Source organism: Microchirus variegatus (assembly GCF_963457635.1).
Source record: "Microchirus variegatus genome assembly, chromosome: 19".
Lineage (NCBI taxonomy): Eukaryota > Metazoa > Chordata > Actinopteri > Pleuronectiformes > Soleidae > Microchirus > Microchirus variegatus.
The window spans coordinates 20227097-20247261 of NC_139820.1; the positions used below are offsets into that span (position 1 = coordinate 20227097).

General features: G+C 40.8%; 3 protein-coding genes across 3 annotated transcripts in view; all 3 read right to left on the minus strand.

The window, feature by feature from the left end:
- LOC310941034 (NACHT, LRR and PYD domains-containing protein 3-like) overlaps positions 1-20165 on the minus strand; it is a gene marked incomplete at both ends in the record, with an annotated part of 313773 nt that overhangs the window by 183154 nt on the left and 110454 nt on the right. The window lies entirely within an intron of this gene.
- Positions 1120-10116, minus strand: LOC310940546 (extracellular calcium-sensing receptor-like; the record flags this gene model as incomplete). The annotated part of the gene is made up of 11 exons (XM_083905535.1): positions 1120-2030; positions 2105-2228; positions 4239-4466; positions 6439-6714; positions 6783-6989; positions 7130-7399; positions 7572-7658; positions 7824-8118; positions 8209-8345; positions 8436-8509; positions 9933-10116. 11 exons carry the CDS (start codon positions 10114-10116, stop codon positions 1120-1122), a joined length of 2793 nt encoding a protein of 930 aa, XP_083761661.1.
- Positions 12018-19650, minus strand: LOC310940547 (extracellular calcium-sensing receptor-like; the record flags this gene model as incomplete). Its single annotated transcript, XM_083905536.1, has 10 exons — positions 12018-12928; positions 13003-13126; positions 15295-15522; positions 17503-17778; positions 17847-18053; positions 18296-18565; positions 18757-18843; positions 19009-19303; positions 19400-19536; positions 19627-19650. The coding sequence occupies 10 exons, from the start codon at positions 19648-19650 to the stop codon at positions 12018-12020; spliced, it is 2559 nt and encodes an 852-aa protein (XP_083761662.1).

A 20165-nucleotide genomic window follows, 5' to 3' on the forward strand; every position in this document is an offset into this window, starting at 1 on the left:
TAATGATCAAACAAGAAAACAAACTGTCAGGTCATAGAAATCACTTAAATCACCACACATGCTAATGTACCTAACTTACAAACAGCTGGCTTACTACTCTTTAAGTAACATTACATTACATGTCATTTAACTGACACTTTTATCAAAAAGTGCAAACAGCTTTGAGGGCCTTGACTAAGGGTCCATACTGGGTATGAAAAGTATTATAAGTATAAAAGTACCATCTGGGATTTGAACCCCAGTCCTCAAGACGAAGGCCCTGCGACTATGCCACTGAGCTATACAACATACTGTACTTTGAATCAGATACTCACCTTATTAGGACTGATCAGCTCAAAGTGTTCCCACATTTGAGAACGGCTTCTCTTCCTATTTGGCTCCATGACGATCAACCAACAACAGGCAAACAGCAACAACAGCAATAACGCACACAACAACTTTGGCAAGGCCACATGTTGTGGAGTGTGTCGGGTGCCTTTAGGTGTGTTTTGGCGCGCACAAGCCTCCCGAAGCAAGTCTCACGCCAACAACTAATCTCGCGATAGCTCGTGAAGCTCATTCGGGGACCGAAGCAGTCGCTGCTTCATACGTCATCGATTACGTCACTTGCTCTGCCCCAAAGCAAGCTTCGAATCAGCGGTTCAAGGAGAGCACAGCTTCGAGTTTGAAGCAAGGATCGGAGCTCCGGTGTCAGACTCGCATCACTACCTACCGTTGTTCTGTCTGCATCCGGGTCCTCCACTCTTAAAGGTCTTTGTTTCCCTTTAAAGGGAAACGTAACAATTTGGAAGTATTCACTTTATTCTTTTGTTGTGTGTGTGTGTGTTGATAACGTACCGTGGAATATCTGACTAAATATAGAAAGTAAAAGACTGTTTTTTGTGTTTAGTGTTAGCATTTAGCCAAAGCAGTTGGTGGGTGAGGACTTGGGGCCCTGTAAAAGAAGTAATCATGTAAAATTACCTTAACTCCCAAAACTGGAATAATCAGTGGTTAGAAAAAAATAAAGTCCATAATTTTAAGTATTTCTTATCAACATCTTTATTGTCTGTATTGTGTAGTAATTTAAACACAATTCAAAAATACAGAGCACCAGAGAGCGCGACAGGGGTGACCATTTTACTTTGTGGTCCCACGACCCATGATGGCTTTTTTTGTGTTTCTTTCTGGTCTCACAAGGATTATATAACATTTAGGTCCAAACAGTGCCACCAAAAGGCCAAAACTGGAGGCTAGGATGGCAAAAACCTCCACTGCATCAGCATATTTGCCTGGAGAGTTGATGTAAGCAGGGACAAAGGCCACCCACACTGCACAGAAGATCAACATGCTGAAAGTGATGAGTTTGGCCTCATTGAAACTGTCTGGAAGATTCCTTGCTAGAAAAGCTAACAAACAACTGAGGACAGCCAGTAAACCAATATAACCAAGTAAAACTGCAAAACCAACTGTGGACCCAACTGCACACTCATAAACTATCTTGTCACTGTGATACTGGGTGTTTTTATGAGGCACTGGTGAAGCAGACGCAAGCCAGACAGTGCAGATTGCTGCTTGAACAGAAGTCAGAACCAGAACTGTCCCTCTCTGCTGCACAGCACCAAACCACTTCAGACTGGACTCACCTCCTGGTTTGGAGGCCCTGAACACAGCCAGAACCACCATGGTTTTTACCAGGATACATGAGACACAAAGCACAAAGCTGATGCCAAATGCTGCATGTCTTAGTTGGCAAGTCCATAATCTGGGTCGTCCAATGAAGAGCAACGAGCAGAGGAAACAGAACTTCAGCGACACCAAGAGAAGAAAACTGAGTTCTGAATTGTTGGCACGAACTATAGGTGTGCTGTGATGATGGATGAAGATGCCCAGAACAACAACACAGATACATGTGCCCAACAGTGAGGTGGTTGTCAAGCAGATACCCAGAGGCTCATGGTAGGAGAGGAACTCTGTTTTCTTAGGAACACAGTGGTCACGCTGGGGGCTGGACCAGAAATCTTCTGGACAACTGGTGCACTCCATGGAGTCTGAGAAAAGAGGGTGATGAGATACGTGTTTATACAACATCTCTGAACTGTGGTGTTTAAAAGATTACACTCACCAGTTGTATTGCTGATCTTTCCCTCAGAACAAGGGACACAGTCAAAACAACACTCAGGTTCCCCCTTCTTTCTGGCCTTGCGGGAACCTGGAGGACAACTCTCACTGCACACTGACCGAGGAGGCTGTGTGAGAAATATTAATATCTCTTATTCTATCCTATGTATGTCTTTCCATACTCTTCCATGTCCTGTGTCCACAGAGTGTTGCTATGGATTTTAATTTGAGCATCCATGACAAAGGTTCTGACCAAAGCAGTGGTTTCTCACCAGTAGATCAGCCCCATTTGTATGTTCTTATATATATATATATATACAGTCCATACATATTTGGACATGGACACAATTCTCATCTTTTTGGCTCTATACACCACTACTTGATTACAACACTTTCGATATGTGCCTCCCACTTTTTAGGGGACCAAAAGTAATGGGACAATTGACTGAAAAGTTATTTCATGGACAGGTGTGGGCTATTCCCTCATTATTTCATCTTCAATTAAGCAGGTAAAAGTTCTGGAGTTGATTCCAGGAGTGACATTTGCATTTGGAATCTGTTTCTGTTAACTCTCAATATGAGATCCAAAGAGCTGTCACTGTCAGTGAAGCAAGCCATCATTAGGATGAACAATCAAAACAAACCCATCAGAGAAATTGTAAAAACATTAGGTGTGGCCAAATCAACTGTTTGGAACATTCTTAAAAAGAAAGAATGCCCCGGTGAGCTCAGCAACACCAAAAGACCTGGAAGACCATGGAAAACCACTGTGGTGGACGACAGAAGAATTCTTTCCCTGGTAAAGAAAAACCCCTTCACAACAGTTGGCCAGATCAAAAACACTCTCCAGGAGGTAGGTCTTTGTGTTTCAAAGTCAACAATCAAAAGAAGACTTCACCAGAGTGAATACAGAGGGTTCACCACAAGATGTGAACCATTACTGAGCCTCAGAAACAGAAAGACAATATTAGAATTTGCCAAACAACACCTAAAAAAAGCTGTTATAATTCTGGAAGAACATCCTCTGGACAGATGAGACCAAGATCAACTTATACCACAGTGATGGGAAGAGAAGAGCGTGGAGAAGGAAAGGAACTGCTCATGATCCAAAACATACCACCTCATCAGTGAAGCATGGTGGTGGTAGTGTCATGGCGTGGGCATGTATGGCTGCCAATGGAACAGGTTCCCTTGTATTTATTGATGATGTAACTGATGAAAAAGCAGCAGGATATATTCTAAAGTGTTTCCAGCAATATTTTCTGCTCATATTCAGCCAAATGCTTCAGAACTCAGTGGACGGTGCTTCACAGTGCAGATGGACAATGACCCAAAGCATACTGCAAAAGCAACCAAAGAGTTTTTTTTAAGGCAAATAAGTGGAATGTTATGCAATGGCCAAGTCAATCACCTGACCTGAATCTGATTTGAACATGCATTTCACTTGCTGAAGACCAAACTGAAGGGAAAATGCCCCAAGATCAAGCAGGAACTGAAGAACGTTGCAGTAGAGGCCTGACAGAGCATCACCAGGGATGAAACCCAGCGTCTGGTGATGTCTATGCCTTCCAGACTTCAGGCTGTAATTGACTGCAAATGATTTGCAACCAAGTATTAAACAAAGAAAGTTTGATTTATGATTTTTTAGTTTGTCCCATTACTTTTGGTCCCCTATAAGTGGGAGGCACATATAGATAGTATTGTAATTCCTGCCCCGTCGATTTGGATGTAAATACCCTCAAATTAAAGCAGAAAGTGTGCAGTTAAAGCACATTTTTTGTTTCATTTCAAATCCATTGTAGTGGTGTATAGAGCCAAAAAGAAGAGAATTGTGTCCCAATATTTATTGTATATATAACTTCAAGCAATGTCCATGTAATTGTGTTCTTTGATGTTCCAAAACAAGAGGGTCCCACCAACTAGACAGGAAAGTGTTGTGTTACATGTAGCTTAAGCATTGGTCCACAGCTATGAAATGTAGGTTTGTCCATGAAGGGCTTGTAAGTACCATCATGCACATGGGTGGATGACTCACATTAGATGGACCATAGCAAACCTCTGTGGACTCAAATGTAAAGTTTGACTCTAGGACATTAAATGGGGGGAATAAATGGTTGTATATAAAATCAAGAAGTTACCTGTTTGGATTCAAAGTTCCAGAAGATTTTGTCTTCATCCAGTGTGAGTTCATCACCTTTGAAGGCTGACCTCTTAACCTCACCCACTCTCTGAACTGTAGTTCTTCCATCAGGGAGCCACACTAAATTCATAATGTCATATACAGGTATGGTATCACCGTTCTCATCAAATGACACTCGATCACCAAATGTTGTTGTGAAGTTGACTTTTTCCAAGTAATGAACAAGCTTTGACATGAGAATCAGACACAAAAGAAAACAAGAACAAAAACAACAATTACTGCCTGTTCAGCAGTTGTTTGCCTCAGCTGACCAACAGATTCACAAGTTTCTCAGATAACATATGCATGTTGAAAGGAAGGAAAGAGTGTTTGTGCCAAATTTGAGAGGATTTGTTAATGATAACCAACTGACACCTTGAAAACAGTGCCTCTGGCCTCAGCTGTTACCAGTGCTGAGGAATGAAAATAAAAGAAGAATGGAATTGACTTCTATTTAGCCTATTCATCAACGTATATAAAGAACTTCATTTTCAAATATTTTTGTTACAATATATTTGTGGCCCGTCACGGCAAACGTGTCCACAAGTCAGCTTAGTGCAAAAAGAGTAAAAAATTTAAAAAATGTTTTTTTTCAAAATGAGGGATTTTTCGTATTTTCCGAAGAAGCCACTACATATTAAAACGATAAACTTTCTATTTGAATTAGGGTTGTTTGATAGCTGTGATGCCTAGTTAAGACGACGCACACACTGAGGCTTTCATACTCACTGTGTTGTTCGTAGAAGTATTTGCCGCAACTACAGAGGGCGTACAACCAAAATATTCGACTTGTGCTGCCGGTTAAACGTCTGTTGCTTAGCAACACTAGTAAACAACAACTCTCCGCATATCACTTACATTGGTCTCAAAATTATTCACGTATTGGGACAAACATCCCATAATCTACCAGAATCACTGGAGGGCTTTTCCCCCTCAGTCACCACTCTTTCCATGGGCTTATCTTTTGCTCTTCACAAAGCAATCCCTCTTTTTTTCCATGTCCTGAAAAGTTACAAAAATTCGTCCGACACAGGATATGACGTCATTTTTGGCACGTGCACGGCAGAGGACGGCGAGTATGAACAAGGCTTTAGGGCAAGGCTATTCAACTTAAGTCCCGGGGTCTAGATCCGGCCCTTCAAGCAATTTGGACCAGCCCGCGGCCCATTAACCCATAAATAATGAATGTATCATTTAAAAGCCCAAAAAAATGTAGCTTCACCTATTTCTGGCACTTTGTGACACTTTGTGACAATTTGTGACCCTTTTTGGAAAATACGAGTACAGCTGTTATTGTAGGCAATCTATGTATGTACTAGAATATTTTGCACTAAGAGCCAACTGCAGCAGTTGTACCTGAATATTATTGGTACTGTTATTGGTACTTATATTCCTGCAAAAATAGCCTATTGTGGCCATTGTATCTTAATGTTGTTTATATTGTTACCTCTAATTGTGTAAGAGTTAATTGTGACTGTTATACCAAAATGTTGGTTTTACTGTAACTGTGACCTTTTTGCACTATACGCAAATTGCATTGTACCTGGATGTTGGTGGTTTTGTTATTTACCGTTTTAGCACAAAACTAGCAGCCATTTCAATAAATAAGTGCTAAATAATTTATAACATTTTGTAACTATTTGTATCCGTTTACTGTACATGCAACACAAAATAGTAGTACAGGTGTTGACCGGCCCACTGGTTGGACAGCCTTCAGAAGAGCTGGCCCTCCAGAAATTTTAGTTGAATAGCCCTGCTTTAGGGTGTGGTGATATCACATTCCAGGGCTTTTGCTATTTCTTTGGCCTATCAACTGCTAACACATGGCGACTTAATATGCAGCAGAGGCAGCTGCTGCAGTGTGTATGTGTGTGTGTTCATGCAGCAGTACAGAGAAATAAAAATTCAACTATTTATTGCAGGATAAAATTTTTTTAAACATAATTATTAATTTCCATCAAATTATTTCCTTTTTAGTCACATGACATGACTATTATATACTAACACTTTGACCTGATATTACAATACACTGCTTGCTCTATATGGAAAGTGAGATGCTTTAATTCTTTAATGTATTAAGTTACTACACTTCATTCAAATCTTACAGAAATGCAAAGGATTGAGTGAAATTTAGAGTCGAGTGTGAACTGATATCTCACCTGCCATGGCTCCAGTCTTTGTAAATGAGCACAGGTGTTGTTGCTGAAAGGTCCTCTCCCTGGCTCACACTGCAGCATGTCATCAAGAGCATACGCCAGAGCGTACACAGCCTTATACACATTATACTCTGGTCTGAGGTTTGAAACATCCACCAATTCATTCTCCAAATTCTCTATAACTTCCTGTCCAGTACATAATTCTCCTCCAGCTTCCACCCAACCTGCTGGAGGTGGTGCAAATTTACACTGAAATGTGTGTTCCCAAAACTGATTCACCTGCAATAAAGTTCATTTTTAAATGAATGCCAGTTTATTATTTTCTCAAATCAGAGTGAAATTCTCACCAGGCTGTTTCCATCTGTGTTGTTGTGATGAAGATCAGGACGTATTTGTAACAGGAAGTCTCTGAGTCCTGGTATTTCTCCTCGACGGATGGCGATGCCCAGTGTTCCACCCAGGTACGGCATGAGGTGAGGAGTCTGGAGCACAGCAACTGATGTCCAGGCTTCACTGGCCATCCACTGCAGGCCTGTCACATTCTGCCTCACCACCTGTACATTGTAGTATCAGATGTCTATGAATTCATACTTTCACACCAGTAAAGTATAATATAGTTTCCACATTTGAAATATAAGTAATCTCTTTTCAAAAAGCTAAATGTTTTTTGCAAAACATCTTTTTCAGGACTGACCTCTTTCATGAGGTTAATCATGTGACTCTTATGTGCAAACACAATCACCACCCGAGCTGTAGATTTCCTCATCACATCCACTATTCTCCTGAGTTCAGCAGGATCATAACCCTGAGACAAAATCTCTGTGTAAGCCAGACAACCTCCACCAGCTGGACCCAGATCAGAGTGAAAGGATCGGGCAGCGTGGACTCCATACTCATCATCACTGATGATCAGACCTGCCCAAGTCCAACCAAAGTGTTTTAGAATCTGAATCATAGTATTCACCTATGTGGACACAGAGCAGAGGTATTAGTGCACAGGCTGGAATCATCTTTACTAGAAATCCTGTTCAACAGGTTCATCAAAGACTTGAATATCTGACACCACACAACTCTGTCAATGAGACATATAACATGACTGGTGACACACTCTTTTCTTTTTGTAGATAGATTTTCACCTGAAAAGCATCACTTGGGATCGTCCTAAAGAAAGATGGAAACTTTTCTCGGTCACTCAGACAGGAACATGTGGCAAAATAACTCACCTGCAAAGAGAGCAGAGCACTTCTTGTGAGAAACATTTTTTGTAATATTTTTTTAAATATATATGGTTGATTACTCAACTATCAGATCTCCATTAAATGGAAAAATAACATTATAGAATTGAATTAGTCACCATAATGATTGAAGTGGAAGATTTAAAAACTTACCATAGGCACTCTGTACAAACCTAAGACTGCAGAAATGGCTATAGAATTTGAAGAGAAAGAATCTCCCACAATCCCTAGGACTGGAGGAGTTCCTACACAGTTCTCCTCTAATGTAACTTGCTCTTCTTGACCACTGACTAAGGTCAGTGCTGCACAAAATCCAATTCCTAGCTGGAAGCAGTTATCATACAGACTGTATCCCAGAGTCACATTAGGCAGCAGGTTTGACTTTTTGTTGATCTCATCAATAGCAAATGCCATGGTCTGAGCCTGTCTGAATCCTATAATATTAAAACTAGCACAAATATATTGTTTTTACTTTTCATAAATATTTATACATATGTAAAAGTACATGTTTTACAATTATGGATACTGTCAGACTCACCCGTGACAGGTAGGCAGCTGTGGCTCTGAGGTAAAAGTCAGGTCAGGATCAGTAGAAAAGAAGTTGATTGCAAAAATTCCACCTAGAATCACATCTCCAGTTTTGTGCATCCAATTTAGATTAAACTGTCCCTGTAACTGACAAGAGGGGGAATAAAGAGAGGAGGACACAACAGAGAATAAGCAGCAGTACAACATTAGCAAGAGCAACTTGTTATCTAAAAATACCCTCATGACTTTGCTCTGGTTCATCTCTTTACTGAGTTCAGTTACTACATCATCTTTTATTGACTTCACATCACCTATCAGGGCAGAATAACAGGTCCTCAGCAACGTCATGTGTTATTTACATTTTTTTTAATCTTTCACTGAGTTTTTCATCAGTGTGTTTGTTGTAAAATCTAAACCAAATTAGTAATTGAGTTAAATCTGCAGGACATGTTTTAAACTTTAATCCATGGGAAATTAGCCTAGCACAGTGAGCGTTTGTCGCTTCCATCTCACCACAGATACAATGCAGAAAAAAAGGCCCTGCTGCCTTTTAAGACTCCCTATAAATGTATTTGAATTTGGGATTGTATTTATGTTATTGACAGGTTAAGATTGTATGTGGTTGTTGCTATTGTAGAACAAAGTTCCCCACAGAAACCATTAAACTACCTGAACCTTGAAAGGTTCCTCGTTCCTGTCAAAAGTGCAAATGCAGCTACTGGTACACTGTCTTCTGTGAAAAGAACTCAGATATTGCATTGACTGCAGAATGAGTTCATGGTCAGTCAAGCACACCACAAACAGCTTTACTGCTAAGATACTACGGAGTGTTTTTTAGCCTTGGAACAAATGTGGAAAACAATAACAGGAGGCCCGGTCTTTGGTCCTGTGCTGATAGCTTTAATAACTGGACTATTTCAGCATTCCAGAACCAATCACCGGCCTCATCAAATCCTATTTCCAAGACATATAGCTATGCCTGACAATTGACGAGTATACCACAGCATGGCAACGATTAGAAATATAATCGAAGAATAATGGCAGGACGTACCATCTCACCCCTAGCCTTAACAATGGCTATGGAGGTCATCATCTCTGGGCCTCTCGGTGGGTAGTATAAGGGCAGAAGCTCAAACCTGGTCTTTGTCTGGCTCCCATCAGGGCCTTCATGGACGATATGATCATCCTCACAACAACCAAGGCGTGTACTAGGCGGCCGCTGAACAAGCTGCAGGAGAACATCCAGCGGGCCAGGATGGAAATAAAGCCGAGTCCAGGACCATTTCTATCACCATTTCAGAGAAGCCAGTTAAGAGTCTTGGACGCTGGTACCATGCCACCCTCAAGGGTACAGACCAGCTCAAGCAGGGCACCATATGCAGCCTTGAGAATATCAATAAGACCATGCTCCCTTGCAGGATGAAGATGTGGTGCCTTCAGTTTGGGCTAATACCCAGGCTGAGGTGGAGCTTTCTGTTTCCAGCCTTGCAGAAGAGTTTAAGTGCTCTACAGTAACCCTAACCCACCTTGCCGTCTTTGCTTTTGATGGAGCTTGTTGAACCTGGTCACTGTAATTATTTGTCTCAGTAACAAGATGCGCCCAAAGTTCCTCCGTAAAAATATGATTGAATGCCTGCAGCCTTGTGGCACCTGCTAGTAAATCCACTTTCACCCCTGGTGTGCCGTTAAAAACACTCAGTCGATTACGGTGGAAATTATCCGTCTTCCAGTCACTTTGGAAACCCTCAAACTCCTCATCGGTATCTTCGACCTCGTCATCTTCGAACATATGCAGTAACCATAAATCCCGGTCAATCGGTTCAGCGCTTTCAAAGTTTTTAGCAAGGATGTCATCAGCGCCGAGAAACTCCTCACAATCACTCCCCTCTGAAATGTCTTCGTTGTCCAAGTTCTCCATGTTTGCTCCAAGCCATTTCAATTAATTGTGACGAGAAATCTTTACAAGTACACCGTAATTGACATATCCGCTTTCCCGGCTTCAATGTTAGAACACAGCAGCGCCCTCGGTTCTAATGGTAGAAATGCGGCAATGCTTTCCCGGCGTCAATGGGTTAAAGGACCCAGCTGCTCTCATAACATTTGTGAAGCTATTGGTTTATATCAGATTGATGTACTGGTGCACAGTTATTAAAAAAATAAGTAATTCAGTACATTGCCTTTCCCAAAAGAATGATCCCAGTCTTTTCCACACAATCAGACATATCGTTTGTTACCAAAATTCTGCGCTGCTTTTCTTTATCAGAATCAGATCGGAAATCGGCCGATTCTAAACTTCAAGATATCGGTATCAAGGGTGAAAAAATCGGATTGGTGCATCCCCAGTCTCAAAATGATTACTGTTGCGGAAATTCTTCACAGGAGTGATCCTTGCTGGAGAAAGACCTCGAGCAGTGAGCACTCAACACATACTTGAGCAACTTCTCTTTAACATTCCTCCAATAGACAAAGTGCCTACCTTTTCAGACGGTGCTTTCACACCTCTGTCTACTGTATTGTATCGGGGAGCTGGCTCCCTGCGGGTGCTGCAGGGAGGTGCAGGCTAGACACAATACACAATATACAATACACTATACACAAAGGACCTGGTATTCTGTACTGGGCAGGTAACGGGTGATGGGCAGTTCTAGCTCTGAGCCAGAGAAATTGAATTTACCATTACAATAACATTTGGGTCCAAACAGCAACACAAAGAGGCCAAAACTGGAGGTTAAGATGGCAAAACCTCCACTGCATCTGCATATTTGCCTGGTGAGTTGATGTGAGCAGGGATAAAGGCCACCCACACTGCACAGAAGATCAACATGCTGAATGTGATCTTGGCCTCTTGATACTGTCTGGAAGATTCCTTACTAGAAAAGCAAACAAACAACACTGCAACTGCAACGCTTCCTGGGGTTTGCCAACTTTTATCAGTTTCATCCTTAACTACAGCACAGTGACTGTTCTTCTCACAGCCCTCACCAGGTCCAAAGTAAGCCTCAAGTGATCCCCTGTCTCTGGCAAGGCTTTCCAGACCCTGAAGTCCAGGATTACCCTTTATAGAAGCACAGGACAAGTTTTTATTCATATACTTTGAGAACAAAAAGCTACAACTGTTGTTTACTTTTGTCACAACCATCTATTGGCATAACGGACATCACGTCCTGTTTCATGAATCTCGGAACCACTTCCCTAGAGGAATTGGGACATTGGTTTGAGGGCACCAAGGAACCTTTCATGGTTTGGACTGCCCCCAAAAATCTGCACCTCCAAGACATAGAACTCTCACCAGGTCCACTGGTTCCTCTTCTTCACCTGGTTATGCTTCGCCTTTTCCAACCATCTGGGGTCCCACAATGCCAATCCTGATGACCTGTCCTAGAGGATTCTGCTGAGGAGCCAGCTGCCATCCCTGTGTAATTGCCACCCTGACCTTGATAACGTACCATGCAATAATTTACTAAATATTAAAAGTAAGAGACTCTTTATTGGGTTTAATGTTAGCATTTAGCCAAAGCAGAGGTGACCATGGTTTGGGGCCCTGTTGTTGAAGAGAAAGAGACTTGGCAGAATTGGTTCAACAGGAACAGCACAAGGTGAGTTGTGATAAATGTTGCCCTTGTTGTATTTTTGTAAAATAAAATTGTGTAAAATGACCTTACCTCCCAACACTGGAATAATCAGTGGTTAGAAAAAAATAAACAACATAATTTGAAATATTTCTTATCAACATCTTTATTGTATACATTGTGATCTAGTAATTTCAACACAATTCTAAAATACAGAGCATCAGAGAGTGCAACAGGGGTGTTAACCATTTTACTCTATAGTCCCACGACCCATGATGGCTTTCTTTGTGTTTCTTTCTGGTCTCACAAGGATTATATAACATTTAGGTCCAAACAGCGCCACCAAGAGGCCAAAACTGGAAGCTAGGATGGCAAAAACCTCCACAGCATCAGCATATTTGCCTGGAGAGTTGATGTAAGCAGGGACAAAGGCCACCCACACTGCACAGAAGATCAACATGCTGAAAGTGATGAGTTTGGCCTCATTGAAACTGTCTGGAAGATTCCTTGCTAGAAAAGCTAACAAACAACTGAGGATGGCCAGTAAACCAATATAACCAAGTAAAACTGCAAAACCAACTGTGGACCCAACTGCACACTCATAAACTATCTTGTCACTGTGATACTGGGTGTTTTTATGAGGCACTGGTGAAGCAGAGACAAGCCAGGCAGTGCAGATTGCTGCTTGAACAGAAGTCAGAACCAGAACTGTTCCTCTCTGCTGCACAGCACCAAACCACTTCAGACTGGACTCACCTCTTGGTTTGGAGGCCCTGAACACAGCCAGAACCACCATGGTTTTCACCAGGATACATGAGACACAAAGCACAAAGCTGATGCCAAATGCTGCATGTCTTAGTTGACAAGTCCATAATCTGGGTCGTCCAATGAAGAGCAACGAGCAGAGGAAACACAACTTCAGCGACACCAAGAGAAGAAAACTGAGTTCTGAATTGTTGGCACGAACTATAGGTGTGCTGTGATGATGGATGAAGATGCCCAGAACAACAGCAGAGATACATGTGCCCAACAGTGAAGTGGTTGTCAAGCAGATACCCAGAGGCTCATGGTAGGAGAGGAACTCTGTTTTCTTAGGAACACAGTGGTCACGCTGGGGGCTGGACCAGAAATCTTCTGGACAACTGGTGCACTCCATGGAATCTGAGAAAAGAGGGTGATGAGATACATGTTTATACAACATCTCTGAACTGTGGTGTTTAAAAGATTACACTCACCAGTTGTATTGCTGATCTTTCCCTCAGAACAAGGGACACAGTCAAAACAACACTCAGGTTCCCCCTTCTTTCTGGCCATGCGGGTACCTGGAGGACAACTGTCACTGCACACTGACCGAGGAGGCTGTGTGGAGAAATACTGAATAAATATTCTCTTATTCTATCCTATATATGTCTCTTTATACTATTCCATGTCCTGTGTCCACAGAGTGTTGCTATGGATTTTGATTTGAGCATCCAAGAAAAAGGTTCCATTCACAAAAATGTGCGTCTTTGTGATTTTGTGTTCAAACACCCGACAAAAGCAGTGGTTTCTCACCAGGAGATCAGCCCCATTTGTATGTTCTTATATGTACATATATACAGTGCCTTGTGAAAGTATCCGGCCCCCTTGAACTTTTCAACCTTTTGCCACATTTGAGGCTTCAAACATAAAGTTATAAAATTGAATTTTTTTTTCAAGAATCAACAACAAGTGGGACACAATCGTGAAGTGGAACCAAATTCATTGGATAATTTATACTTTTTTAACAAATAAAAAACTGAAATGTGGGGCGTGCAATATTATTCAGCCCCTTTACTTTCAGTGTAGCAAACTCACTCCAGAAGTTCAGTGAGGATCTCTGAATGATCCAATGTTGTCCTAAATGACTGATGATGATAAATAGAATCCACCTGTGTGTAATCAGGTCTCTGTATAAATGCACCTGCTCTGTGATAGTCTCAGGATTCTGTTTAAAGCGCAGAGAGCATCATGAAGACCAAGGAACACACCAGGCAGGTCAGAGATACTGTTGTGGAGAAGTTTAAAGCTGGATTTGGATACAAAAAGATTTCCCAAGCTTTAAACATTGCAAGGAGCACTGTTCAAGCAATCATATTGAAATGGAAGGAGTATCAGACCACTGCAAATCTACCAAGACCCGGCCGTCCCTCCAAACTTTCATCTCAAACAAAGAGAAGACTGATCAGAGATGCAGCCAAGAGGCCCATGATCACTCTGGATGAACTGCAGAGATCTACAGTTGAGGTGGGAGAGTCTGTCCATAGGACAACAATCAGTCGTACACTGCACAAATCTGGCCTTTATGGAAGAGTGGCAAGAAGAAAGCCATTTCTCAAAGAAATCCATAAAAAGTCTCGTTTAATGTTTGCCACAAGCCACCTGGGAGACAAACCAAACTCAGTCAATTAATCAGAGCATCTCTGAGAGTGGAAGAAGGTGCTCTGGTCAGATGAAACCAAAATTGAACTTTTTGGCCACAATGCAAAACGATATGTTTGGCGTAAAAGCAACACAGCTCATCACCCTGAACACACCATCCCCACTGTCAAACATGGTGGCGGCAGCATCATGGTTTGGGCCTGCTTTTCTTCAGCAGGGACAGGGAAGATGGTTAAAATTGATGGGAAGATGGATGGAGCCAAATACAGGACCATTCTGGAAGAAAACCTGTTGGAGTCTGCAAAAGACCTGAGACTGGGACAGAGATTTATCTTCCAACAGGACAATGATCCTAAACATAAAGCCAAATCTACAATGGAATGGTTCACAAATAAACATATCCAGGTGTTAGAATGGCCCAGTCAAAGTCCAGACCTGAATCCAATCGAGAATCTGTGGAAAGAGCTGAAGACTGCTGTTCACAAACGCTCTCCATCCAACCTCACTGAGCTCGAGCTGTTTTTCAAGGAAGAATGGGCAAGAATTCCAGTCTCTCGATGTGCAAAACTGATAGAGACATATCCCAAGCGACTTGCAGCTGTAATTGCAGCAAACGGTGGCGCTACAAAGTATTAACGCAAGGGGGCCGAATAATATTGCACGCCCCACTTTTCAGTTTTTTATTTGTTAAAAAAGTTTAAATTATCCAATGAATTTGGTTCCACTTCACGATTGTGTCCCACTTGTTGTTGATTCTTGACAATAAATTTCAATTTTATATCTTTATGTTTGAAGCCTCAAATGTGGCAAAAAGTTGAAAAGTTCAAAGTGGCCGGATACTTTTACAAGGCACTGTATATATATATATGTACAGTCCATAAATATTTGGACATGGACACAATTATATTATTTTTGTCTCTATACACCACTACAATGGATTTGGGCTATTCCCTCTTTATGCCGTCTTTAATTAAGTTTAATTATTAAATTAATTATATTTAATTAATTGGATGACATCTCTCGCAATAGATGGACCATAGCAAACCTCTGTGGACTCAAAGGTATAGTTTGACTCTAGGCCATTGAATGGGGGAAATAAATGGTTGTATTTAAAATTAAGAAGTTACCTGTTTGGATTCAAAGTTCCAGAAGATTTTGTCTTCATCCAGTGTGAGTTCTTCACCTTTGAAGGCTGACCTCTTAACCTCACCCACTCTCTGAACTGTAGTTCTTCCATCAGGGAGCCACACCAAATTCATAATGTCATATACAGGTATGGTATCACCGTTCTCATCAAATGACACTCGATCACCAAATGTTGTTGTGAAGTTGACTTTTTCCAAGTAATGAACAAGCTTTGACATGAGAATCAGACACAAAAATAAAACAAGAACAAAAACAACAATTACTGCCTGTTCAGCAGTTGTTTGCCTCAGCTGACCAACAGATTCACAAGTTTCTCAGATAACATATGCATGTTGAAAGGAAGGAAAGAGTGTTTGTGCCAAATTTGAGAGGATTTGTTAATGATAACCAACTGACACCTTGAAAACCTCTGCCTCTGGCCCCAGCTGTTACCAGTGCTGAGGAATGAAAATAAAAGAAGAATGGGATTTACTTCGTTTACTTCGGAATTAAGCCTATTCATCAACTTATATAATGAAATTCATTTGGAAAAGTTGAAGTTTCGAAGAAGCCACTACATGCTTCAAGTCGTATTGTGGGTCTTAAAACCATACATTTTCTTTATGAATTAGGGATGTTTGATCGCTGTGATTCCTAGTAAAGCCTTGTTTACATCGTGTGTGAAGTGGCGCGGTGCTCCACAGATGGCACACACAAGGAAGCTTTCATATTCACTACATTGTTCGTAGAAGTATTCGCCGCAACATCAGAGGGCGTACAACCAAAATATTTAACTTGTGCTGCCAGTTAAATGTCTGCTGCCTAGCAACACTAATAAACAACAACTCTCAGCATATCTCGGCACGCAGAAAAAACACATGGCTACTTAATATGCAGCAGAGGCAGCTACTGCTGCAGTGAGTGAGTGTGTGTGTGTTCCCTGTTGAAGGAAGATGGACAAGGAAAAACAGCAGGACTAAATTGTGGCTGTACTTCTTAACAAGGACGGAGACAGACACAGATCTCACTTCTGCTATGGGAGTGGACTCGTTAGCATTTTAAGCTAGCGATCTTCATGCTAACACGTTAGGATGAACGCTAGCAGACTTCATTGTTGCAAAAACAACACACAGATGGATTATTTAGCGGCCAAAGAGAGCTTGAGAATAACTGAATACCTTGAGGAACAGACACAGTAATTTGACATGATGACATTATGCCAGCACCCCAAACCTTTTATTAACCCTCTGTCTTCTTATGGGGAAAGTTTTCATTAATGTCGTTAATCTATGTAACGTTAGTGTTCATTCGAAGTCACATACAGGGATTAAAACACATTTTGTTTTTTAATATTTTTTTGTAATTCATAACGTTATGTGGCTGCGTTGTTATCCACTAGCTCCAGGGCTGTGCTGATCTGCTTGAATCATTTGTGAATGACACAGCTATGTGTATGAAGTATTGACTGTGATGCTAATGATTTAGCAACTAGCTGAGAGTTAGCACATCATCAGCTCATTCAGTAACAGACTGATCCATCCACACTACACCAGAGAGCCACTTCATTGTATTTCATTTGATTTGATATTAGAAATATGTGTCTCTGTTTGATCCTTCTCTCTTAAGAATATATAGTATCTTTTGTTTTTCATTTTCATGGAACAACAAAAACAGATGATGGAAATATGATTACTTGAGTGTAAGGACAAGAAATGATAACAGAATAAGCCACCAGCAGTGTAGCTCACAACAACCAGGAAGGGGTTGTTCTATGTAAATGTGATAATTCTGTCTCTTGGCTGCCAGAAGGTGTAAATATTTGAGGGCAAAATTCTTCCTAAAGCAGTCTGAGGAGTGCCTACATTCAAATGACCACATCTTCTTCAAATAATATCCGATTTATATGTGTTGGACATTGCAAATAACTTCAACAATAACTTCTGGTTCTAGCTGTTCCCAGTTTTGCCAAAGCTGGCCACGTTTGTGAACACAGTGTGTGTGTGTGTGTATATATATATATATATATATATATATATATTATGTATATATTATATACACTTTGTGCATATATCACAATACACTGCTTGCTCTATATGGAAAGTGACATGCTTTAATTCGTTAATGTATTAAATTATTACACTTCATTCAAATCTTACAGAAATGCAAAGGATTAAGTGAAATGTAGAGTTGAGTGCAAACTGATATCTCACCTGCCATGGCTCCAGTCTTTGTAAATGAGCACAGGTGTTGTTGCTGAAAGGTCCTCTCCCTGGCTCACACTGCAGCATGTCATCAAGAGCATACGCCAGAGCGTACACAGCCTTATACACATTATACTCTGGTCTGAGGTTTGAAACATCCATCAATTCAGTCTCCACATTCTCTATAACTTCCTGTCCAGTGCATAATTCTCCTTCAGCTTCCACCCAACCTGCTGGAGGTGGTGCAAATCTACACTGAAATGTGTGTTCCCAAAACTGATTCACCTGCAATACAGTTAATTTTTAAATGAATGCCAGTTTATTATTTTCGCAAGTCAGAGGGAAATTCTCACCAGGCTGTTTCCATCTGTGTAGTTGTGATGTAGGTCAGGACGTATTTGTAACAGGAAGTCTCTGAGTCCTGGTATTTCTCCTCGACGGATGGCGATGCCCAGTGTTCCACCCAGGTACGGCATGAGGTGAGGAGTCTGGAGCACAGCAACTGATGTCCAGGCTTCACTGGCCATCCACTGCAGGCCTGTCACATTCTGCCTCACCACCTGTACATTGTAGTATCACATGTATACGAATTCATACTTTCACACCAGTAAAGTATAATCTAGTTTCCACAGTTGAAGTCACACACAAACCTTTACAAACTATTACATGCAAATTTAATTTATCCTGGTCAAAAAACTTGCTGTCAAACAGAAGCAGCTTTCACTATGTAAATGTGAAATATTAGTAATCTCTTTTCAAATTTTTTTTTTTTTTTTTGCAACACATCTTTTTCAGGACTGACCTCTTTCATGAGGTTAATCATGTGACTCTTATGTGTAAACACAATCACCACCCGAGCTGTAGATTTCCTCATCACATCCACTATTCTCCTGAGTTCAGCAGGGTCATCACCCTGAGGCAAAATCTCTGTGTAAGCCAGACAACCTCCACCAGCTGGACCCAGATCAGAGTGAAAGGATCGGGCAGCGTGGATTCCATACTCATCATCACTGATGATCAGACCTGCCCAAGTCCAACCAAAGTGTTTTAGAATCTGAATCATAGCATTCACCTATGTGGACACAGAGCAGAGGGATTAGTGCACAGGCTGGAATCATCTTTACTAGAAATCCTGCTCAACAGGTTCATCAGAGACTAATCACTGTCTTTAAGTGTTTTATATCTGACACCACACAACTCTGTCAATGAGACATATAACATGACTGGTGACACACTCTTTTCTTTTTGTAGATAGATTTTCACCTGAAAAGCATCACTCGGGATCGTCCTAAAGAAAGATGGAAACTTTTCTCTGTCACTCAGGCAGGAACATGTGGCAAAATAACTCACCTGCAAAGAGAGCAGACCACTTCTTGTGAGAAACATTTTTTGTAATATTTTTTTAAATATATATGGTTGATTACTCAACTATCAGATCTCCATTAAATGGAAAAATAACATAATAGAATTGAATTAGTCACCATAATGATTGAAGTGGAAGATTTAAAAACTTACCATAGGCACTCTGTACAAACCTACAACTGCAGAAATGGCTATAGAAGTTGAAGAGAAAGAATCTCCCACAATCCCTAGAACTGGAGGAGTTCCTACACAGTTCTCCTCTAATGTAACTTGCTCTTCTTGACCACTGACTAAGGCCAGAGCTGCACAAAATCCAATTCCTAGTTGGAAGCAGTTATCATACAGACTGTATCCAAGAGTGACATTAGGCAGCAGGTTTGACTTTCTGTTGATCTCATCAATAGCAAAGGCCATGGTCTGAGCCTGTCTGAATCCTATAACATTAAAACTGACACATATATATTGTTTTTACTTTTCATAAATACTTTATACAGTAACTTTGCAAATGTACACGTTTCACAACTACAGATAATGTCAGACTCACCCGTTACAGGTAGGCAGCTGTGGCTTTGAGGTAAAAGTCAGGTCAGGATCAGTAGAAAAAAAGTTGATTTGAAAAATTCCACCTAGAATCACATCTCCAGTTTTGTGCATCCAATTTAGATTAAACTGTCCCTGTAACTGACAAGAGGAGGAATAAAGAGAGGAGGACACAACAGAGAATAAGCAGCAGTACAACATTAGCAAGAGCAACTTGTTATCTAAAAATACCCTCATGACTTTGCTCTGGTTCATCTCTTTACTGAGTTCAGTTACTACATCATCTTTTATTGACTTCACATCACCTATCAGGGCAGAATAACAAGCTGTATGGGCAGTTCTTCAGCTACGTCATGTGTTATTTAGATTTTTTTTAATCTTTCACTTGTTGAGTTTAACATCAGTGTGTTTGTTGTTGTCCAGTATTTTAGTCACATGGATATGCTTTGGAAATGAATGAATGGATAAAAACTTGTATCTGTTATTAAAATGTTTTATTAATCTAAAAAAATTGGAAGAACTGTTTCTGTTTTTACTCTACAAACTAAGTAGGGACAGTTATGTTATTAAGCTGCTATGTTTCTGTTTGCAATAAAATAATATGTTGGCTCTTCTCCTGAAAATTGTTAATAAACTCTGAAATATTCATTGAATCTCTAGCATCTGGAGAAGTAGAATCTAATCTTTCTGAACGGAGACAGTAAACCACATTGTTGATGATCTCTGCTACATGTATGGCATGATGATGTTTATGAAACATTATTGTTTTT